This window comes from Halichoerus grypus, chromosome 9 (genome assembly GCF_964656455.1).
Source record: "Halichoerus grypus chromosome 9, mHalGry1.hap1.1, whole genome shotgun sequence".
Taxonomy (NCBI): Eukaryota; Metazoa; Chordata; class Mammalia; order Carnivora; family Phocidae; genus Halichoerus; species Halichoerus grypus.
Genome location: NC_135720.1, coordinates 28,132,282 through 28,157,558, shown reverse-complemented (window position 1 = coordinate 28,157,558; position 25,277 = coordinate 28,132,282). Strand labels below are relative to the sequence as shown.

The following is a 25,277-nucleotide window of genomic DNA, read 5'->3' as shown; positions in this document are numbered from 1 at the left end:
GCCAAAGAGCATGGATTTGAAATAGGTCCAGGATATTCCCCAAGGAAGATTAAATTTGTTTACAAAGGTATCCAAGGAATTCCGTTCTATCCAAAGCAGATTTGAAATTGTGCAGAGTAAAACAGGATCTCTGAGCCTACCCTCTCAGGATCTGAGAATATCTGTCTCCCTGGACACCATCTCATATATAATGGCCAGTTGAAGCCAGTCTTTGTAGGACTTCTATAAATGATAATTCCCAGGTGCAATCCTAATTCAAACTTAGGTTTCTAAGACTATTTCTGAACTTGACTGGCCTCCAGGTCAGAGGTATGTTATCAAAGATAATAGGCGTACTTTGTTGTTCTAAAATAGCTCAGCAGCATGAGTAGGTTGGCCTGGGGACCTTTTATCTCTGATGTTATTTAAGACAGTAAAACTTATATCACAGATGAATAACTCCCAGAATTTTCAGGGTGGTCCTTTGGAGACCTTTGGTTGTCATTCACAAAATCACTGCATACAAGGTAGTCATTGATCTCAATTATAGTAGATTTTTGAGAAACACAATGCTAAAAAATTCTTGACAGATCTCCATAAAACACCTGCATTATACAAAACGTTACAGCTTGAGGATGCATTTATTTCCAATAAAGCACAATCGGCACATGAGAAAAAGCCTTTCTCCATCCAGCTGATTAGCTTTTAGCATAGGTAGGAACTGACATTCCAACATTTATGGATCCACCTGGTATGTATCCAGCGCTGGGCTCTCTTGAGCGGCCAGCCAGCACCCGGAGCCAGGACAGATGTGGCCACATTGAGGGGACAAGATGACAGAACTAAGAAAGCCTTTGATGATGAGCTACAAACTAAACAAAGAAAAATAAAAACTGAAGCTAAACTTTCTAAAAGCATCTCAGAAGCTAAATTTATTGCTTGAGAAAAACACAGACATGAATGACTGGACTGAAAGCCCCCAGATAGATTTTCTATTCCTGTCAATGCTGATTTTTTTCAAATGTCTTTTATTAGACAAAGGAAATCAATCAACAAAATAGGCTATTTGTTCCTTTCCCATATAAAGTAAATGCTTACATAATTCTAATTTCTTGTCATCAAATAAATCATGTCAATGAAGTTTAAGAGAGTGTCTGTGGCTACTGACCGATTGGTACATAAAATGAGGGTCATAATACTGCACTTTGACATGTAGTACATATAAAATATGTGATGGATTCACATCTAGACAGGAAGTTAAAAAGAAATATGCCAGGGCGCCTGGGTGGCTCAGTTGGTTAAGCGACTGCCTTCAGCTCAGGTCATGATCCTGGAGTCCTGGGATCGAGTCCCGCATCAGGCTCCCTGCTCGGCGGGGAGTCTGCTTCTCCCTCTGACCCTCCCCCCTCTCATGTGCTCTCTCTCTCTCTCTCAAATAAATAAAATCTTTAAAAAAAAAAAAAAGAAATATGCCAGATGTTAAAAACAAGAAAGTCGTTGTAGAATTTCATAAGAATTAAGTACTCATTGCTAATTAACAAAAATTGATTCTCAAAATAAAAACACTAGTCCATCTTATTCAGATATTAAAACTGTTCTCAAAAAAATGGACTCCTTACTCAAATGTTTGAAGTGCAGGTAATTTTTAATAGTTTTTATTTAATCTCTTTGTTAGAAATAAACATTTCAATATTGGGGTACCTGGGTAGCTCAGTCACTTGAGCCTCTGACTCTTGGTTTCAGCTCAGGTCATAATCTCAGGGTCATGAGATTGAGCCCCTCATCAGGCTCTGTGCTCAGCATGAGTCTGCTTGAGATTCTCTCCCCCTCCTCTGATCCTTCCCCCCACTTATGCACACTCACTATCTCTTTCTCTCTCTCTCTAAAATAAATAAATAAAATCTTTTTAAAAAATAAAAAATAAACATCCCAATACAACCAAATTCTGCAGCCTTTTCATTACAACATATAGTCTTGTATATTTTTAATCAGCAACTATTTATTGCATATATCATATGATATACTAAGATATACTAAGATCTAGGAATACAAAGATGAATAAAGTATAATCTCTGCCTTCAAACATTTGTTCAAACTCAGATGCTCAAAATGTGCAAAATCTAGGAAGACTTAATCTCAGTTTGAAAAAGCTTTGGGGAGCTAGCTGAAGATATACATATAGCTATAATTTTTTTAAGTCTTTAAAGAGTAAGGACCTGTTCTGTTCTTTGTATTCAAAACTGTTACTATAATAAAATGAGCTATTATTTTTTCTAGCAGTGAATTTATCCATCTGAACTGTCTGGCCCAATCCTTGACAGGAAAGACAAGGATCCTTTTGATAATAACTAGAAAGAGTTGGGATATAGGACTTGAAAACGGCATGCAGAATAAATCTTCATCAGTCTCCTGCTCAACAGGTCTTAGGACCTCTTGGAAGCTAGGTAGAGACCCTTGACTTTAGGTTTTAGAAATAGTGTTTAAAAAAAAAAAAAAAGGAAAAGAAATAGTGTTGAAGGCAAACCGGGATCACACAGTATCATAAAGATATTTCTACTATCTTAGAGCTCACTAGGATAAAAGCTGAAATTTTTATCAGCCAAACTGGGACGTAACATATTAAAAGTAAAAATTGTTAAGAGGACCTGAAAATATTATGAGATTTCGGTTCTGTCCAAAAAATTTCTGTTGCCTTTTATATTTGGCTATATACCATCATTTATTAACTATCAGAGGGAATTTCAAAATAATAAAGAAAATTCCATGTGAAATATAGTTCAACAAATTATATAACCTTTATTCAATGTTTACCATGACTCAAAAACTGTGTTAAATGCTTTTGAGGCATTGTAGGATTTACTCTGCACAATAGTCCAGTTAGGTGGGTACGATTATCATACCAACTTTCCAGAAAGAGGAAAATTGATACTTAGGAAAGACAGGGGTTTTTCCTGAAAATAAATAGCTAATTAATGGCAAAGCCGGAATAAGTGTTTTGTCTCCAAAGCAGGAGTGACTCAGCACTATACACAAACCGCCTCTGAAATTCACATGGATCACCTACTTTCCCGTGCGGGGCACGAGGAGCTCTCCACCAGGTTTCCTCCTGCAGGGAGGGAGACAAAGGGATTAGAGCCGAGGGGCTTCCAGCGGGAGGGACTCTGTGAAGTACTCTTCAGGGCATAGCTACAAAGTATAATGGAAACACAGGAACTGATGCTACAGATGTCCTGGGGGAGGGGGGGACCTCAGGGAGGAAGAACTGTAAACGGGCCTTGACGTGTAACGTTCAGAGTAGCAGAGCTGAGGGAGGGCCCTGGAGGCAGCATGAGCTGGTGGGCTTTGGGGATTAAAACCCCCAACTCCAGGATAACTGAAAACAGACTGTCTCTGTGGCCGTTAGCTGAGCATAGGAACAGCCCCTGCTTTCAGATCAGTGTCTTAGGCATATTTTCATTAAGTGTATATTCTCTCTTTTGTAGAAGCTTCTTCTGTAGATTAGCTATACAGAACATGACCTGGGTCAGAAAATCTCTGCTCTGCACCAAGCTGTAGATGAGGAACTGACATAACTTCAGGTTTTCAATTTCAAGGAAAAAAGATGATGATACCTAATATATAAACTGAGCCAGACCATTAACAACACATGATATTTAAAATCTTTGCCAATGTAGACTTTCAGCCTACCAAGAACCTATTGGTTGAGACATGAATGAACTTTCAGGAAACTGTGTGCCGATTTTCAGAGGATAGACCTATGCGCTTCTTTCTAGGGTAAGGATATATTATTAACATACACTCATATTTTAAAACAAGTTATAGATTCTGAAAATATTAGGAACCATGGTAATGGTTAAAAAATATATGTATATACACTACGTATATATATTACACAATACATTGTGATTATATATATACACACACCAAAAAAAATTATACACACCCACGCACACACATTTGGTTAATGAGAATCCAGTAGAGAAGATGTGCCAGGAATTATGTGGGCTGAGAACACCCTGTGCATGACTTTCTACAATCTAGCTTTTCTATAAATGAGATAAAATGGAAGAGAGCTTCCTCTCCCTCCTTTTGTTGGCTGTGCTATTTTTGGCTCCAATAAATAAGAAGATCACTGCATAACACCCAGCCTGTGCTTCTGCCCTGAGATAACGAGCCAGGGCAGCTGGAGTGAGGGCCAGGTTAGAGGGCTCCCTCCCATTGTCGGCTGTCTGGACCAGACTCACTAGCTGAACTGCCAACCCAAGTTCAAAATGAAGGTGATAAAAGCACTCCCACCTGGCACCTCTTTCAGCAGAGTGGAGGCCATCCAGATGTCCCTGGTGGACTGAGAGAGAAAGGAACATGCGAGACATTGAACCGAGCACTTACCTTCTGTCCCTCCGCCCTGCAACCCCTCACTCCTGCGCTCAGCACTTGAGCAAAGTAAGCATTAAGTCAGATAGGATATTGGTTATTACAATAAGGACTATTGCAAAAAGAATCACTTTCAGCTCCATTTCAAATTTAATTCCTTTTGATTGGGTCTAACTACATCTTAACTAGTGACAGAGCAACCTAATGAATAAAATAATTAATCATTGTTCCTTACCGTGTAATATGTTTCATAATACTAAATTCTGTACTGTCTTACAGAAGTTTATAATCATTTTTCTTAGTCACTTATCACAAGCACTTAGAGCAGATCAGCATTTTTTTTAAAGATTTTATTTATTTATTTGAGAGAGAGAGAGAAAGAGAGGGCACGAGCAGGGTGAGGGGCAGAGGGAGAAGCAGACTCCCTTCTGAGCAGGGATCCCGATGCGGGGCTCGATCCCAGGACTCTGGGACTATGACCTGAGCCAAAGGCAGACGCTTAACCGACTGAGCCACCCAGGCACCCCAGGTCAGCACTTTTAACCACTTTTTGCTCTTACTGACTCTGAGCCATAAATAGGAAGTTGAGAGAGCCAGGAGAAATATTCCTGCCACATGGTCCTATGACCCCTACTCAGACAAGCAACGGCAAAGATGATACATAACCTCACAATTTCTGCAGTATCAGTGGTGTTTGGGGCCAGTCATGTGAAAATTGCAGGAAGGAGGCTCAAATTGGATTTTCTGTTTCATAAAGTTTCTGCTGTTCACTGTGAGGTAGCTGGCGTGTGGCCTGTCCGGGGCCCTCATCTGAACATGGGCCTGCCCCACAGACAGCAATTGGTGTCCACGTTCCTTGGTCTCAGAGCACTGTTTTGGGCGGATGCAGATGGAACAAGAGAAAGGTGTCTTCCAACAGGCAGGAAACGTGGCACGTGCTACAGCTTCACGGAGGGCCAAGGTCTTGTTTCGGGCTCAAGGAGCTTCTGTCCCTCTGAGCCCTCCTGGGCTGGGGGGCTTGCAGCGTTACGGACGGGGCCACATGGCTTGTCAGGCAACTCCATGGTCTCCTCGAGTCTTGTTTCCCTGTTTCATGAGCAAGTAAAAATGAAAACACACACTCCGTTCCTATTGTTTTTCTTCCTGTAACCTCTGTTTTAGAAGGTGTCACTAACTCTGATTCCTATGGTACACCAGACTCAGTTTATCAACATATTTTAATCAAAGAAAGTATCTGGTAAATAGGGGGGAAGCAGCTGAGCGCTGCCTTGCCTGAGAGCAGATCTGCTCTGCCAGATTCTTTGACAAATAGACTCTTGTTTTAATTTGAAAACCTGTGTTGGTGGTTTATTAAATGCCCGGTGCGATGTTAGTCGGGAACAGAGGGATTGTTTTGTTCTTAGAGTGGATAATACTTGATAATTCAGCACAAAGGGAAACATAGGTTTTGCCACAGGAGTTTTAAGAGTTTTATTTTTTTCCAAATTAAAACTCTAATAAGTTATGTTGCCACAAAGGTGGATATGTACTCTTTCAACTTTAGGATAAAGATTATCTTTAAAACTACAAATATAAAGAATTTGGGACATGAGAACACAGTGTCATTGGGATAATGCAAAACTGCTGAGCTGATGTTTCTTCGAGGTAGACAAATGTGGTACCTAATGCGGAACTCCAAACAGGGCGGGAATTTCAACGGATATTAGGTGGTATCATTTCATCCTATGCTCAGATCTTCCCCAGCATTTAGGATGATTTTCTTCTTTCTTCAGTCTAGCGCTTTCTGCTATTGGTCTTTGAACCACTGTGAAAGCCAGAGGATTCTGTAAGAGCAGAGCCAACCCCTGTGAGTGAGGACGCAGATAACTCTGGCCACTGCCTATGAAGCACCAGGATGTCCCCGCCAGCTCACGGCAGCCTCCCCCCTTAATGCACGGCACCTACATCATCCTCTTGTCTACACACAGCCTCGCCCAGCTCCAACCCTCCCTCTGCTGTGCAGCCAGGATGAGTTTCCTGAAATTCAAATCTGACCCCACGGGTGACCGCTTAAAACCCCCTTATCCTCAGGATCGAGTCCAAATGTCTTCACACAATTTACAGACTCTGTTATGATCTGGCCCTGCTACCCTTCCAGCTTCACTTCCTGCTATTACTCAACTAGGCCTCTGTGCATCCTCCAGCCTGAACTACTTTTAGATTCCCAAACATGTCACTCATTCTCTTATTCATTCAACAAATATTCATGGAGAGCTTAATACATCCCAGGTACTGGGAATATGGAAGATGATCAAAACAAATCAAAATCCCTGCTATCCCTCCTCTCTACTGACTGTACTTCCTGATTCCTCTCTAACTCACTCATCCTTTTGAGCTCAATTTGGACATATTTTTTTCCTGAAAGCCTTCTTTTTCTTTAAAAGCCCGTTTTCCCTCCTTCTCCTGTAAGATTTCCCAGCCCTTCATTACTTACCCTATCCCAGTCTTCATGTCTCTAAATTCCCATTGGCTGGTTGGCTGTCCACACCCCCGCCCCACATGGTCTGCAAGCTTCTGGGTACCTACCTCCTTCACTGCTGTGAAGTGCTGGTGTTCAGTGGATATTGGTTGGGTGGTAGGAGCTTTGCTGGAGGAGTAAGAAGGATGGATGGATGGATGGATGGATGGATGGATGGATGGGTGTACAGAATGGATGCATGTAGCAGGAAAGACAGAATCTGAGTAACACTGAGAGATCAGGAATATTGGCAACAGTGAAGACGCACAGAGACCCTGAGTGGAAATCTGCCAAGCAGAAGCAGCAGCACTCAGATCAGGGAGACCACCAAATCAAGGCACGCACGCCCACTGTCCACTTCCTGTTGGTTATTAAATTCTTACTACATGAAGAATGAAAAGCATTGATTGAAAATTTTCTTTATAATCATCTTCTTTGTTTATCTTGGAATTGACAAATGCTATCTGATACATGTTATTTCTGGAATCCTTTACTTGATCCTGGCTATCTGCAGATGAGTAGTGGGAAAGAGCTCATCGCTGTAATAATTTAAAAAAATCTCTTTAGTTTCTGCCTAAATCTAAGGATTTCCCAGAAGAAGACCCCAAGTCTGGCTTCTTTCAGGTATTGGCCCAAAAAAATTAACAGAACTCTTTTCTTTTTACAGCTTTTTTAAACTTTTGCAGCTACTGAACTTTTAGGTTTTGGAAGTTAATTAGTCAGTATCCATTCAACAAATATTGAGTTGTTCAAGTGGCACTGTGCCACATACTGGGACACAAAGATAAGTAAGATCTGCTCCCTGCTCTCAGTGGTGATCATGTATGGCAACAGTTTTCAGACCAGGCCCATGTGCCCAGGGGGATACACGAAGATTTTCCACGGGGTACACGGGCATGAATAGTGCTAACAGAATCCATTTTAAGGCCCTTAAACTGACCTGCCTGGAATGTACTTGCAAGGCGTCAAGCCAGCTCTCACTTTGCAAAAGAAGAACATATCTGTTACCCATTCTGCAGATTGCATAGTGCCCCCCGTACCAATATTGCACGTTGTCCCAACAAAGGAGCAACTAAAAATATTAAAGTTTCCTATAATTAAAAATTATAACTCTCCTAGCCATCACATAAATAGATGTATTGCCAGAAAATTTGTATTCTTAAGCACAATTTTTTTTTTCCAAATTGGCCATAACATGGATTTAGATCAGTTATTACTAATAACAATTGCATTATAAACTCAGGCTGGAAAATATTTACTACTTACTTTGAACCTGACATTAGAAATATTTGTTAAATTAAAATTTCAAGTTGTGTACTTATTTTTGTTGCACAGAAATATAATAGGGTGACATTTAAAAAATTTCACACCTAAAAATATATTACATTAAAATAAAATTCTATGGGGAAATAGAATGGGAATATAAGTTCTAGAAGGAAAAGAATCAATTTAAAATTCTAACTCAAAGAATAAGTTACTCATGTGTTTTTTTCAACAGGTGATAAATGGGCATCAAATGCCATTGGTGTTTAGATTCCCTTAGATACATTTACTATAAAAAGAGTGATGTAATGATTTTGTATTTACCAATAGTCACGAATATGCAGGGCATTACATCTTGTGCTACCACTGAAATTTGTGATTTTAGATATCAATTTTTAAAACTATATGAAGAGCATGGTTTCTCAACGTTATTTTCAAGAGTAAACGAACAAAAACCTGTGAAGATCACTGATACCTGGGAGTCAGGGAACAAAGTTGTTATAAAGTGTCTCAGACACCAGGACAGAAGCCTGGGTTTGGGGTGGAAGAGGGAGCTGTCAGTTCTGTTTAGAGAGCTAGGAATGTCTTTCCCAGCAGATCATAACGGTTTATCTCAGAAGTAAGAAGTGTGCATGTGTGTGGGTGTGCGTGTAGGTGGGTGGGCATGTATGTGGGTGGGTGGGTGTGTGTACATGCCCACGCACACACACATGTATTTCTGACTTTACTGAGGTGATTTCTCCTCACTGTTTTGGAGTTATAAATTTCTTTACTATCACGCTAATGCAAAAACCAAGCATGATTACAGATCAGAACATTGAAAAGGCCTTTCATTAACTCTTCCAGGGTGATTTGGAGGACAATAAACTAACTTAAATTACTTGGTGTTATTAGTGACTTAACCAAGGACAGAAGTTTATCTCTATCCTCCATCAAAGAAGTCTAGAGGTTGGTAGTTCAGAGCAGGCACAATGGCTTCACAAAATTAAGGATGAGGGGACCAAGGATCCTTTTAGTTCTACAAGCTACCATCATTAGGGTGTGACACTTGTCCTCATTGCCCAAGATAGCTGCTGGAGCTCTAGCTATTCCTTCTGCATTCCAGACAGTGAGAAGGAAGAATGGGAAAAACAAAAGAGGCCTCTGTCAGAGAAGTCAGTTCCCATTAAACAGGCTTCCCAGAAATCCCACACGACATTTCTGCTTACATTTAATGAGTCAGAATTAGCCAACTGATCCCACCTAGTTATAAAGAAGGCTGGAAAATGTTCTCTTTGAACCAGCCATGAGACCTTCTAAAAACTGAGGCTCTATGAATAAGGAGAAAAGGAAATAGATTGAGGGGATGAACGCCCAGGAGTCTCTGCTACACCTGATGCTTAATTTTAAAGCAGAAACCATCAGAATGATTAATCAGCATGGTCTTTCCCTTTATGTGACCTTCTCTCTCCAGTCTGTGAATTACTACAACATCCATGCGACTATTTTATTTTCCTTTTGTTGTTGTTAATACTGCTTTGGCTGTTTGATATCTCCACTATGATGTCCATGTGTCCAACAGACATCTAGAACTCAACATGTCCAACACTGAGGTCCTGTAAATCCACTCCACCTGCAACCTGCCCATCACAGGTGATGGGCATGCCATCCTTCCAGCTGCTCAGGCCAGAAACATTGCAGTCATCCTTACAGATCCAGATTAGCCCTTCTCACCCCTTCCACCTCGCTCCCCAAGCCTCCATCATCTCTTGCCTGGATGACTGCTTTTACCCCCAAATAACTTCCTACGCCTGCTTCTACACTTATTCCCACCAAAGTCCACTTTCAACACAGCAGCCTCAGTGATCTTATTAAAATCTTTTATCATTTCCTTCCTCCCAAACTCCTGCAGTGGCTCCTTATTTCTCTCAGAGTAAAATCAAAACCTTTATAATAGCCAGAAGGCCATACATGATCTGGTTTCTCACTGTCTGTCTAACTTCTTATCCTAATACTTCCCCTCTCACACTCCCTCCTACCTTCAAGCCTTTGTTCAAATTTTACCTCTTACCCAACTACCTTAGCAGCCCCACTTCCAAAGGCTCTCAAATTCCCACTATTCCGCTCTATTTTTCTTCTTTCCATGCATTTACTATCTTTTGAGATGAATGCAATTTTTTTCAGAATTAAAGTATTTATTATGTTTATTGTTTATTATCTGACTCTCCGCATTCCTGCCACCACCAGTTCCCCGTCTGTCTCGTTTGTTGATGTAATCAGCGCCTAGAACAGAGTAAGTGTTGGATATATTTGTTGAATGAATAAAATAATATGTTCAGCAACTTATTTTGCAAATTAATAGAAAGTACTTTCTCTGTGCAAGGCTTAGAGTGGAGTGGATAAAAAAAGAACAAGACAGGTTTTCTACTCACATGTAGCTTATAATCTGGTAAGTGCATGAATAACTCTCACATACATCAATGGCACTGAGTCCTCTGGGACCCAGGACCTAAGTAATGCCAAAAGAAAGAGCTACAGGACTCAGCAAACCAAGTTTGCCTCTGACTGAAATGATTCCAAATGGCTTTGTGGATGGAGTATTTGAAGTGGACTTTGAAAGACAGGTGATAGTTTGATAAGTAAACACAGAGAAAGAGGTGTTTGAGGATTATAAACCACCTTGGAAGACATGAAACTAACAAAAGAACACTGAAAGGACAGTCATATATTAATAATTTAATAATTATGTCAACAGTATGTTACCATCTTACTAAAGTGGCATCATTTATTTGGACTATAAGAGCTTTATAGGAAAGGAGAGATAATGATATTCATTTGTCTCAAACGTGTAGGAATAGGATGGCAGTTGAGATAATTTTCTGAGAGCATTGAAAACTGAGCTAAGTAGTTAGGCTTCATTGATCTGATAAAGAATCATATAGGGTTTGGAGCATGGGAGAAAGCAGATGGCATAATCATACTGAAGTTCGGTGAACTCACTTAGGTGAACTCCTTGAATTGAGGGCAGCAATTTTGTCTTATTAATCTTTCCATTCCTAGTACCCACCATAGCACCTGGCATATTAGTAGGTGCTCAAAAAATATTAGTTTATATTTCAACCAATGATTAAGGAGATGATTAAAAACAAACTGTCAAGTGAACAAGTCACATTCTGGCCACTGTAGGGAGGATGGATTACAGGAGGTTAGAATTAAGAAGGATACTAAAGCATGGAAATAGGGTCACTTGAATGAAGGGAAGAGATGGCATAAGCATCACCATGTTGGAAGAACCAACAGGTCTAATCGGATATGCGGGCTAAAAGCCGATGAGATTAGTTCTTCCCCAACACAACCTAAATCTACTCAACTCCTAACATTCCAACTACAAGATTTTTTGCAGTGAAATCAAATTTAAAGGTAAATGCAAAGATTCCAATGTGGGGTTAGAAACTAACATCTCATTAAAACAATTAACCATAGACTTTTAAAATAGGTAATTTCTGGAAAATTAAGCATAACTGCAGGCATTCATCGGTTTATAACGGTCAGGCCTCTGAATGCTTGGATGTGGCCACACAGAGGAAATTCTTGGGAGGCAGCAAGGGGTGTGTGCAAAGCTTCGGCCTTGAGAACTGGCAGGCCTGGGTTTAAGGCCTTCCTCAACCACTCATAACTGTGCAGCCCTGCAGAGAGACCTGAAATTTTAGTATCTGTGACTTAATGATAAAAATAGTAGAGAGTTATGTGAAGATTGAATGAGATCAGATAGATGCCTGGCACAGAGTAGGTGCTTCGTAAATATTCATCCCCCCGGTTTTCTTTTCTTGTTCTCTGGAATCCATGGAACTACCCCTCCTTCCAACACAGTTCTGGCCAAAACATGCTTTTATTTATAATGACTCCTCCACGAAAATTTGTGTTTGTAATCATGTATTCTATTGTCTTTTATTCTGTGCCAGGGTCCAGGCTCGCTCAGTTTCCTTCCACTTTCCCAGAGCTCAACTCCAAATATGGTTTCACCAGCAAATTTCCCAAGTATCCTTTTATCCTGTCTTCAGGAAGATTATTAATGAAGATGTAAAATCAGGCTGGCATGAGTAACAATGCTTAAGGCAATCCTCCAGACACTTTTGTTCCACTCAACAGGGATATGGTGTCATTTATCATTAGGTCTTGTTACAGTTTTCTGACCCCTTGAAAAATTTGCTCGTGTCCACACCCACAGGAATTAGTCTTGCAAGTGAATGCTCAGGAGGGACTGAATTAAATGTCACAGCACTACAGAACATCCGTCACATCACACTAACCTATCACTCTCTGCTCTTATAAATTTTGCTATCAAAACAAATTAGTCTGGCATGTTATTTCTAATAAACATTCTCTTTTGTTGTGTGTGGCTCATGCCCAAAAGGAGATAATAGACCAGTTGATAAAAGTCACCAAATCTCATCATTGGTTCAAACACGGTCAAGTGGCAAATAAAGAGTAATAATTCCTCGGCGAGGAGAGAAAGGAAGGGCAGCAGAGCGGCCTATACAAGATGCTGCCTCATGAAACTCACTCTACAAAGTCCAAAGGGAAATCATTGTCTGGTTTGAGAACCAAGGACAGTTAAGGTTTTCTTGAACTTGCTTTTTCCTAATGGACCCTAGACTGTATCACTCACGGGGGTTCTCTTTTTCCATTTGCTGAAAAAGTTGAGCATTGCATGGGTGGCTCAGTTACAGCGGGGCATGGGGGGCACAATGATGGGATAGTTCCCAATCTCTCTCCTGGCTCCATTTAGTCTCCATATTATTTTCCTTGCTTCTTCCTTCTCGATTTATGTTCGAACTGTGGAAAAATGAATATGATATAAAGTTCACCATATCAACCATTTTTAAATATACAATTCAATGGTATTAAGTACATCACCGCCATCCATCTCTAGAACTCTTTTCATCTTGCAAAACTGAAACTCTGTACTCATTACATAATAACTCCCTATTCCCCCAGCCCCTGGCAACCACTCTTCTTTCTGTCTCTATGAATTTGACTACTCTGGGTACCTCCTATACACAGAGTCATACGATACCTTATCATTTTTAACAAATGCTATCTTCCTGTATTTTATGTAAGTTTATAACCACATTTGAAACAAAATGGAGAATGAATAAATGAAAAAAAGCAAAAATATTTCCTGGGGACCAGAGGGATTCAATCCTATGTGCATCAGGTCAGTGGCAAGGTCATAATGCTTGCTGATTCACATAAAACACAATGGATTGTAAGAACTAGTCGTTATTTAAACAGTTAGCTAATGTGTACACAAGCAGCCTATTTAAGATAACAATAAGGTCAAAGGAGAGATGAAACATAGTAGAGGTTCCCACGAGGGAAGAAATATCAAGATCATTGAACAAAGAAGCAACTGTGGATTGAAACTCATCCCTAAAAGGCTAGATACCAATACACTGATCACGAAGGTTATTGATAAAGCCGCTTCCATAGCAGTGGTTCTCAAGCTCTAGTTAACATGAAAATTACTCACCACAAACCTACCAAATCAAAACTGTATTGACTGGGACTCAGGAATCTGAATATGTCACCAGCTGCAGGGCTGGTTCAGACACAGAAGGTTCTTATCAGCGTGGAGAAACAATGGTCAGTGCAGTGGATCGGAGGTTGTGAGGCCCGCCTCTGACCAGTTGAGTAGTATAATCTTGGATTATGTTATGCACATAGACACATGGTATCCATTACTGCCTATTTTTACCTGCTTCACTTGTTTTCTTCTACATTGAGTGCTGCCTGACTTAGCTACGAAAAACGGAGGCAGGGGCAAGAGAGAATGACCCACCAGGGGAGGGTCAGCAAGGGCCAGCCCAGCCACTACCCCGACACTATCCCACCATCATTATAAGCCTGTGGTTGTTTTATTTCATGTTCCCTTTCTCGTCTGCCCCTTTGTCACCAGGTAGACTGGCTGGAGGGAGAACACTGGCCTCAGGGAAACTGTGTGCAGTGTGAAAGATCAGACTCTGACGTCGCTCTCATTAATAGCTTTTTCTTTCTTTCTAGAATATGTCTGTGCTGGAGAATCACCACTGGCGATCTACAATCGGCATGCTTCGAGAATCAAGGCTTCTTGCTCACTTGCCAGAGGAAATGACGTAAGCGGTGTAGAGCTGAAACGTACTGATGTCCACACCTTAGAGATCAGCTCCTTTCTCCAGGGCATGCTGGAGACACCAGGGTTAATGGCAGGGAGCCAGCCGGCTGCGCTTCCTGCCCGCGCTTGGTTGTCGATCAGGTGTCAGTTACAGCAACCCAGAATCCGAATCTCTCCGTGAGCTTTGAAAGGCCCTTGCACAGTCTATGACCTAACATCAGGAAGAAGGATAATAAACAGCTCTCAGCTTTCACACTCTTCAGCATCAATGCTCTGCTTTGTCCAATTCTTGTCTTTTATGTTAGCAACATTGTCCTCCCACGAAGATCCAAATAATAAATATTTATCAAGAAGGAACACAGGAGATCTCAAGCTACATTTAAGACTAGTTCAATAAAGTTTGTTTTGTAATGGCCAGTCTTAGCAAAAATAGAAGTCAGAAATTCTTTCCTGAACTGTCTTTTGTTAAAGTAACTGAATTGGCCCCGGCTGGGGTTTTTTGGCCATTAATTTACCTGTGTCTCTTGCATTTGAAACAGAAAGGGAGATACTAGTTTCCTGGTCCACTGTTTGTTAGCCCAGGTATTTAGGCCAAGTCCTACTAAATCCAAGGCCAGTACCTCATTTTCCACATGGTCCTCAGTTAACTGCTGTAACATCTTTCAAGGCCACCACTAATTCTGACCTGTTAAATTAAACGCGCAGAGCCCAGGCTAGCTAGAGGAGAGTAGAGAGAGAAATCCCTGCACCCTTCTTTCTGAAGGTTGCATAACTTAAAGTCAAGTGCCAAGTTGCATCTCTATAGAACAGGCAGTGTGCTCTGGGCTCCTACGTTTATTCCTGGCCCTGTGATACTACCTGGTGCTGTTTCCTAGCACCCAGAGGAATGTGGCATTTGCAGGAAGAATTTTAAATCTGATAGCTTTTTACCTCCTGGAATGAAATAAAACCAATCATCATGCATGGCATAAAAACCTGTGCCTTTTGCTAGAACAGTTGGAAAGATCCAAAGAACTAAATGCAAAAGAACTAAAAACTTGAGTAAGAAATCAAGTAAGAAGGAGAAGAAAGGAGGAGGTAAGTGGCAGGGACAGCTAAAGAAAGAAAGGAGAGAGGAGAGAGAAGGAGAGAGAGCAGACAGGAAAGAACAAAACTAAAGGAAGAAAGGAGGGAAGGACTCGGGACCAGACTTGTCTCACCCGCCTTAATCCTGCTGATTGCTCAGCTATATTCATTTCCTGAGATACGCCTACTCATCCCTATGGATTCCAGATAAAAATGCCATGTTTGTTATGCCTTTGTAGGATGCAGCGTTATAAATCACTTTTGTAGGAAGAATAATTGTTACACAATAATTCGAAAAGGGATATGGGGGCAGGTGCAGGAGTCAGTCCTTGTATGCAGTTGCCTATGTATTCATGTTCTCGACCTGGCTGGGGATGACAGATATTTACTTCATACCTATTCATTCAACTCTGTGTGCTCTATGCATCCTACAAAATAAAAGGATATAAAGTCTGACACCATATACCTAAGACGTGGGGGGCAGAGGAGTAAAGAATGAGTTCAAACATAAGCGACCATCAACTTCACATAGACTGCTAAATGCAGATGTTATATACAAACCTAAATATATTGAATTTTTATTATTTATTTATTGTGGTGGGCAGCAAAGCAAGGTTTATTGAGCGATAGCAAAGTGATAGTACAAAGCTCCCAAGGAGGGAGGGGACCTGAGAGGGTTGCCCTATATTGAATTTTTAAAGATGAATTTTTAAAAATAGTTACAGATCTTTTCTTCTATTGATTACCTTCTCGGTGTGAGGTAAAGCTCTAATTTGCTTAATTTTCCAAAATATCTCATTTTCCCTATACCATTTGTTGACTAATATATTGCTTGCCCACTGGTTTTTAATGGTGTCTTAACTACCCATGATTCTTTTTTAAGTTCCGGTATCTTTCCTGGCCTATTTTGTTCCGTTGGTGTATCTTTCCATACCATAGCATAGTCACTATTATTATCTTCCTCATTAGTACTGTCATTATGCCCTTTTCTCCCCATGCAAATCTGAATGTTTGAGCTGGTTTCAACTCTTTAGGAGCACAACCCAAACTCCTGCGATTCTATCAGTCCTTTTGTGTCCCACTTAAAGCATGCATTTCTAGTCAATTTTCAGGTTTTAGACCCATGGTTACCATGGGAATGTATAAACTACCACAACTTTGTTCACTCAAGGTTTCAATCACGCTGTACAGTTATTAGCACACCTCCTGCCCAAAGACAGAAGTGACCGTGGGTGAGAGAATCCCCCTTGGGCTCAGAGGGACTGGACTCTCGGTGACAAACAGAATCAAAGGCAGAAATGAGGTTACAAGCCACCTGATGGTGGCAGAATCAATCACCCTCCTCAAAAGGATCTGCTTTGTGTGTGTGTGTCTTCTCTTTCCCTCTTGTGGATGCAGACAGGATATTGAACAGCAGCTGGGCTCCTTGATCTTGGCAACAGACATCAACAGGCAGAATGAATTTCTGACCAGATTGAAAACGCACCTCCACAATAAAGATTTAAGACTGGAGGATGTACACGACAGGCATTTTATGCTTCAGGTAAACAACAACAACAACAACCCAAAGGCTGCCATCCTTGCTGAGTAAAAACGCTTCTTCGGGATGTGATCAGTCACTTTAGCACCTGTGAGAAGGAGTATCCCCCACGGGATAAGTTAGAGCAGTGACCGACCTTATGAAAAGCTCTGAGACACATGAAATTTTTAAGTGGTTTCCAAGCAAGCAAAATCTGGGTTTCGCGTCATTAAGTTGATAATCTCTCACTTTTCCTTGATCGGTAGCCGAGTAACCACAAAGTAGCCCTGCGGGACGATTGTACGTGGTAAGAACCTACCACGTTTTGTGGCTCAATGTAGAAGTGACCACTGTGATACCTGTACAATTTAGAAATACCGTTTCTGTAACACAAAACTAGATTATATTAACTGTAGCACGAACAAAATTGAAAACCAAGTAATCTTCCTTCACGTAAAACCTGTTTCATCAAACCCTGCTTTACTTCCTTTTATTCCTAAATTCATCACTCACAAACATGTTTACCTAGTCTTACCAATTTTAGACGCCAATCAATAAATTAGGTTAAGTTTAACTGAATGAACTAAATTGTGTCAGGCGCGACCCTTCCTGCTTCATTCCACGGCAAGAAGGCATTTGTGACATGAGAACAAGAAGACGAGTGGACCCCAGGAGTGGAGGTCTGAGCTGGTGTCTAAACCAGAGCCCTTTTCTTGTATTTTCTCTTGTCTTCCTTCTTTCCTTTTGGCACAAAAGGCTGAATGGATGGACCCTGGATTCATCTAGATAGACCAACTTTACCCAGGGAAATGGCGCTGCACAGGGCAGACTGAACCGGACAGTGGTTTTGTTCCATGCCTTCCTGCTGCCCCCTGTGGCTGTCCCCAGTGCTCCATCCTTCTGAGAAAATGCCTTCCTCCCAGCTGTAGAACTAGGTCTCTGTCCTTCTTTTCTTTCCAAACTCGTGTTCAGTCCCTGGGTGCCACAAAGATCAAGGTATCTGGTGCTCACGACTCCAGCTTGGTTGGGAGTAGCTGAAAGAATTGGCCGGCACACTTGCATTTCAAAAGGAAAGCTTGCGGGGGCACCTGGGTGGCTCAGCCGTTAAGCGTCTGCCTTCAGCTCAGGTCATGATCCCAGGGTCCTGGGATCGAGCCCCACATCGGGCTCCCTGCTCGGCGGGAAGCCTGCTTCTCCCTCTCCCACTCCCCCTGCTTGTGTTCCCTCTCTCACTGTCTCTCTCTCTGTGTCAAATAAATAAATAAAACCTTTTAAAAAAAAAAAAAAAAAAAAAAGGAAAGCTTGCTAATGCAAATGAATTCCTGAAGGGCAGAGCCTGGAGGTGACTTCTGCCCCTCACCTACTCCATCTGGACTGGTGTCCCCCTCAACAATCAAATTGGTAGCTTTAATATGATCGGGGCTTTCCCAGACGCCAGCACGGTCAGCGATTCTATGATGCCAAGGAACTGGGTCAAAACAGATAGACTTTGCTGGTGGGCAGGGCGCGCTAGCGGGGGCCCATCTCAGCGGGCGGTGGTTAAGGGAGAGAATCTACTTTTCTGGGAATTCAAGGTAACCCTCTTAGAGTCAGCATCCCCGATCCAGACCAGTGTGAGGTAAGCCTTGAATGAGCTTTGCAAACAACACACTCCAAGGTTTGATAGGACCGAGCTCCCTGGCTGGCAGTCGGGGCTTGCTTAGGACACAGACACAGGCACGAGAGCGCACGCAGAGGTGAAGTGACACACGGAGTCTGTCAGTGTGGCCACTGTGAGGGTGAGGTCCAAATGATCTCACTGGAACCTGGCTGGGGCCCCTGCGGCTTCCCTGCTCTCAAGGGGTGGGGCGAGAGAAGGAGCCAGACTGCCCGCTTTCTTTGGCCACCCCACCCCAAGCCTCCTCCAGAAAGCTCTGTGTCCTTGGACGGTGGCGCTTCTCTCCTTCTCAAAGCTATAAAGTGGGAATTCTGAATGAAGGTTTTGTGTGGTGGTGAAGAAGTGCTGTTTCTTGAAGAGGTGCTCTGTAAATACGGGCTTGGGACCATGAGGCACCCTGGAGGGTGGGACGGGCCCTTGGGCATAGGGTGCGTTTGCTGCTGAGGGTCATCCTCTGACCATCTCTCCCCGCCCTGTCATTTCTCAGATTGCCTTGAAGTGTGCCGACATTTGCAATCCTTGCAGAATCTGGGAGATGAGCAAGCAATGGAGTGAAAGAGTCTGTGAAGAATTCTACAGGCAAGGTTAGTCGTGATCTGACAGCTGAGTTCTCCCCGCCCCTCTTCCTGTTGGACGTTTATCCTAATCAAACAGGAAATGGCAATCTATCATGACATTTGTTCTTTCATCAACTCTTTCCTAACCTTTCTCTTTGACTCTCTTGCAAACCATCTGGCCCTTTTTTGGAAATAATTTAAAAATAAATAACACTGTCTTACTATGAAAACAGGTAGTCAAGAGGTATAATAAAAATGAGCAAAAGTGGGAAATAAATGTATGTGTGTGTATATATTTATATATATGTATATGTCATTTTTTTAATGGCTTTCCTCTGTGGATATAAGAATGTGAGAGACAGCTTGATTTTTACTCTGACCTTCATTTTAAAGAGCTTAACACAGCCTAAAGGCGAAATGCCGTTTGGGGTCAATGTTTTCAGCTCTGAAGGGACTTAGACTCCTTCTGTATTCCTTCCCCTGCCTTCCTTAAACAAAGTTAGTAATGAACCCGAGCACAACTGACCAAGAATTGAGCTCATCCTCTCAAACATATTCAGGGAGGAGAGAAATGGCCTCAAGTTCGGTATAATTTTTAAGAGATTAACCTCATTCAGAAATAAGGCTATGAATTAGCGAACAGGATCTGGACGCTGGGTGGGATATCGGCCTTTAAACACAGCCTTGTTTCCTCAGGCCTGGTTTCAGTGCTCAGGATGTCTGTTCAGGCACAACAGTGCCCTGACGTTAGTGACAGGATCAGCTTTGAGAGGCTGAGAACAAATAAAGCCTGAAGTGTCCCACATACCAGCTCTGTGGGGAGGTCAGGTAGCGACAGTGAGGCTTTTGGAGAAGCTTCCATCGAAAGATGTGTCAGTGTCATTGAGATGGTCCCAAAGGCAGAAGACAAAGCAAAAGGGGTTGGGTTCACGTGGGGCCAGGAGGCTCTGCTACCATCTCTTTCGCTCAGAGGAAAAGCACTCATGGAGTGCCCACAACTCTGTGTGACTTCACTTCGACTGAGTGTGAGTGCCTAGAAGTCAGAAATCAGTTCTCTTGTGGCCTATGATATAAAATCTCGACAGAGAGAAAACAAAAGGAAATATGATGAAATTGGAACAGGAGGCTTAGATCAGACAAGTATTTACTCTGTGATATAGAAAATATTGAAATAGCAATATGAGAGAAGGGCTACGATCCTCATGCTTGGAAATCAAACGATGGGGCAGCAAAGAGATCCTCCTCTGTCCCTCTTGGTTTTGACTCAGTCGTCTGCCCCTGTTGGCACTGATTGCCATTTAACCCTTTCCTTTGCTTATCTTACCTCCTATTTAGATGATGAGCAACTTGAGGCAGGAGGCCATGTCCCTTGGGCAGATAGTAAGCCCCACGGAGCTGGGGAATTGAAGTTATTAACTACATGGAGTAAATAGGACCAACCAAGAAAGGGAATCCATAAGATCTCTTTACCAAAACCCATTGTTGTCCTAACAATATATGCACATGCAGTGTTATAAGATAGAACAAACTAGAACACGTGTAACTCTGACCACAAAAGGTGAGCTTCCATGCACTTTGCTCTGGCATGTCTCCTGGCAGAGGAAGGAATACAGAGAGGGTATGTCAGGTCCTTTTTAATTTAATAGTATTATGGTCATGCAGAAGTTCTACCTGTTTAAAAGGAGAAAGAAAGACTGGACTCTCTGGTCATCCAAACTGCCTATCCTCTTTAGGGAATTAATTTTTGTAATTCTATAAGCACCATTTGTATCATTTTGATCAATCTTATTCTGGCTCTCAGTTTAGGATTTGGGTTTCCACAGACTGCTCATAGTCTTAGCCCAAGTATCTTTAATTGCTCATGATGCTGAGCAGAGGAAAACTTTTAAAATCAAGGTTGAGGACTTAGGGGGGAAGGAAGATGACATCCCATGAATTAGGAAAATAGCATTAAATTCTGAGAACAGAAATTAGGATTCTGAACATCATTCAACTCCCTCCTCTCCATGTTTTAAGGAAGTAGAATCTCTGTCTTGTAACCACCGATTGATAGCTTCTCAATCAACCAAGATTCCCAAGAGTTTCTATTGAACATCTGCTTCCAGCTTTGTCTAAACCTTAGCACAACTGTTAGTTTCCCTATGTACAAAGCCCCATGGAGGGGTCGTGAAGGATACAAAGAAGTATAGTTAATGGTTCATAACCTCAAGATACTAGGCAGTAAATTTCCTGGAGGAGCAAAATGATGCAACTTTCCTCTTTGTATTCTCTACATTGATTAACAGAGAATCTGAAATGTACAGTTCTTTATAAGTCTATGTTGAATGAATAACCGATCTAATTGGATGACCTCTCAGTGGAGGTCACAGGAGTAGATTGGTACTGAGGACATAGACTCTGAACTGGATGTGTTGGAGGATGTGTAGTTAGTGTCCTGTATTTTCCAATAGGAGAGCCATGAAGCATATGTGACTAGTTAAATTTAAAATAATTAAATTTAATTAAATTCAAATTTTAGTTCCTCGGTTTTATTGATCATATTGCAAAAAGCCACTATGCTGGGCAGTGCAGAGAACATTTCCATCATTGCCAAAAGTCCTGTTGGATGCTGTTGGTCTGCCTAGGGAGGGATAGACATGGACAAAGGCACTGAAATGGGGACCTGCTTCATATAGCAACCCGGACCCATAGAAAGCAAGAATGTGGGGATTTGTGGATTTGTACACTAACCAGGCTCAAGTAGAGAACATGACAATGAGAGTCATCTTAGAAAGTGCAATTGAGGCAACACATATATTCGAAGTAGAAGAAATACTGAAGGAAGAAAACTAGCTAAGAAGCAAACACTAAAAGTGAGTTATTAATAAGCCAGAATAGAGTGAAGCAGAGTGTGAATAGGGGAAAAAAGATATCCCAAGAGAGGAATAGACAGGCTTTGATGCCACAATATGGAAGGTGAAGGGAAGGGAGAAATCAAAGATGATTCCTCCAAAGTGTCAAGCCTGACTGAAAAATCACGATGAATAGAATTATGGAAGTTAGGAGTAGAACTCATTTTAATATTAGAACTCATTTTATTTTTTTTTTAAGATTTTATTTATTTATTTGACAGAGACAGAGAGATAGCGAGAGCAGGAACACAAGCAGGGGGAGTGGGAGAGGGAGAAGCAGGCTTCCCGCGGAGCAGGGAGCCCGACGCGGGGCTCGATCCCAGGACCCTGGGATCATGACCTGAGCCGAAGGCAGACGCTTAACGAATGAGCCACCCAGGTGCCACCCATCATGCCCTGTCCTCAGAAGGCTATTATCATCTGGTTTCCCCGGGTTCCTCAGGTTAAGCCACACTGATCTCCTTACCTCAGTCGTGAGAATAACCAGGGCCCAGGGGACCACAGGAGGCAGGGCTACAGGCTTAAAACAAATGACAGAGGTGTGGCAGCTCTTAGGTTCCAGCTCAGCTGTTAGGTGCAGACACTTTGGAGCCAGACTTTTAGGTTGGAATCTAGGCTCCCCCCTTTACTAGTAATGTGACAACTTGGGTCAAAATACTTCCCTTCATCTCAGTTTCTTCATCTGTAATATGGGTACTACAATGAAGTTGTTATGAGGATGAAATTAATTAACATATGTAAAATGCTTAGAATAGTGCCTGGCACGCACTAAGCACGATACAAATGTTGTATTTCGATCTCCTCTCGTTTAGAGGTGTACATTCACAACTGTGAACTCAGCTAATGTTTCTGAGGACCAGCTTCTCTACTGATTAACCAGACTGTTTTTCCCAACACAAAATTTACCCATAATCTTTCAGGCCCCGAAGGATTGGTAAGGTATTCTGATAAAGCTTTACATGGCACATTTCACCTTTGGTCTTCTAGCTGGCAAAGGCATTGAAAAGAAGTATTTTTCTGAATTTTATACTTTTTTTTAACTTTAGTTACACAAGGTGACACTAAGTCGGATTAAAGGTGATAATCTTTATTTCTGCTTAATATTGTAGCTATAGACGGAGATGTTCCTCAAGTGAGATTTTCTAGTCCCTCACCTCCACCCATTTCCTGCCTGCTCACTATTCCTGGTTGTTCAGAGGAAATCAGACTAGGCTCAGGCCGGGGGAAAGGCTGGGGGAGCACAAAATCTGTTCTCTTAACCTGTAACTTAAAGCCAGAACTTCTATTTCATGTAGGAAATTGCTCATTACTTGTATCCTTGTTTTTATAGATCTTGGTCAAAAGTTTATTCTAGCCCCAGAGCATACCTATTTACAATGAGCCTATTGTAAATGGTCCTTGACACTCTTGATATTTTCAATTTTCAGAAGCTACCAGAGCAAGCGGGTGCTAGGGAGTTCCTAATGGTAACAGGCAGCAAACGGTAATTCCCAGAATAACTTCTTTGAACTAGATCACTAAAGCTAGAAACACTCATTTTTACAAATTCTAGATTACCAGTGTTTCTTCTTCTTTCTTCTTAGGTGACCTTGAACAGAAATTTGAACTGGAAATCAGTCCGCTTTGTAATCAACAGAAAGATTCGATCCCTAGCATACAAATTGGTGAGTTGAATTCAGTTTTAATTTTTTTTTTCAGTTTTAATTTTAAATAAATACTTTTGGTACCTCTGCCAGAGTCACAAAGAAAAGAAAATCTACACGCAGCCTTTGAAAAATCCAAACTGGAGGTTTAATGAATGGCTGAGTCCAAATAAACCTTCTAATCATGACTGATCTACTGGGTAATTTCCAACTGAGCAACTATGAAAAATGGAGTAAAGGCTTTGTGTCAGACCCTTAACTAGCCTCTATTAACTTCGTAGTTCAGAATCGAATCAAAACCAAATCGAGTAGAAGGAAAGTCATGAGAACCAACTATTTGCTGCTGAGGAACAGATTAGTTCACACTGTTTAGAACCTGATGAGGGGGAAGTCGGCAGAATCAACCTTGAGGACCTTTCCAATCTGCCCCACTACCCTTCATCCCCAACGCGATCCCAAGGGCCCATGCTCTGCAAACCATGTTATCGCTTGTGGCCCAGGGTCCCATGCTTCTCTACTCTCCACTTCAAAACTTACTTTCAGTCTTATTCTCAAGAATCAATTGCAGTAAACTGTTCAACTGTGATGCTAATGCATCTAAAATAATTATTACTTTATGCATAAAATCATTAAACAAATCAAATGGTGGAAATTTCAGGCACATAGGAAATTATTTTTGATCCAGTAAGAGTTACTATCGGTTCTTAAAACACTCTACCAATTCCATCTACATTTAAGGCAAGTCCTTCATTCCCTTGCAGTTCCTTCCAGTTAAAACCAAACTTAGAAGTTGAACTCTCTTACTCATAAACTAGCCCTGACATGTCTTAGCTCCCACAGACCTCAGAGAGCTTAATGCATTCACAGGGTGCAGCCCTCTGCAAGGCTCAAGACTTAAAGCCCCTACTTGGGAGGGAACGGGGCATCAGAAAAAAATAAGCTGAAAATTAGGAAAACCAGAGCAAGTTAGTCAAATAATAGTATGCTTATAATCACTGGGAGTCAAACCGAATCCACAAAAGAGTCATAAAAGTCATCCTCAGGAAATAGAAACAAAATTAATCTAGTTACAAAGATTTGAATAACGTATGCAAATATTAAAATAGATATATGGAAATTATGGGATTATTGGTGATCCATTGTTTTCCAAATTGCCCTTAGTATTGTTATGTTGTTTTTACAATTAAACTGATTCTTTCACCCAAAAAAGGAAAAGGTGGGAGTGTTATAAAAAAAATAAAAATTAAATTAAAAAAAACAACCAGGAAGAATCCAGGGCAATGACATACTACAGAATCCCTGGGACAGTGTGGGACGGGGAGCAGCATCAGCAGAAATCAGACTTGGTGTCCTTGGAGCCAATCCCCCCCCTCTCAGGTTGCTTTAGTTATGGAGGTTCTGCAGATGCGATTTAAAAGGAATAGACCCTGACCAAAATCCCAACCCTGGGGCCCTGTTTGTTAAGCTCTGGCTAGAAAGAAATTTGCCAGGCTCCTGTTAAAGACATTTTGTGAAAAGCATTCACATTGTTAAGCACACAACCTGGATTTGCAAGAGAGACCTGATTTTAGAGATTCTACCCTGTTGTTGTTATGAGAACACATTTATTTTGTCAGATCATATGTCCTGGTTTTCAGCACAGGAAAATGTGGTTACCATAGATACCTGTTTTAAAAATGGGGTGGGGATTGAGTGAATA

General features: G+C 41.5%; 1 protein-coding gene across 3 annotated transcripts in view; it reads left to right on the top strand.

Annotated features, from left to right (window-relative positions):
* Positions 1-25,277, top strand: part of PDE7B (phosphodiesterase 7B) — a 314,573-nt gene that overhangs the window by 283,770 nt on the left and 5,526 nt on the right. For all 3 annotated transcript variants that reach the window (XM_036097470.2, XM_036097471.2, XM_036097469.2), the window contains 4 exons: positions 14,156-14,247; positions 16,710-16,854; positions 18,975-19,071; positions 23,519-23,599. In XM_036097470.2, coding sequence (XP_035953363.1) covers positions 14,156-14,247; positions 16,710-16,854; positions 18,975-19,071; positions 23,519-23,599 — 415 coding nt within the window. The remainder of the gene's footprint in view (positions 1-14,155; positions 14,248-16,709; positions 16,855-18,974; positions 19,072-23,518; positions 23,600-25,277) is intronic.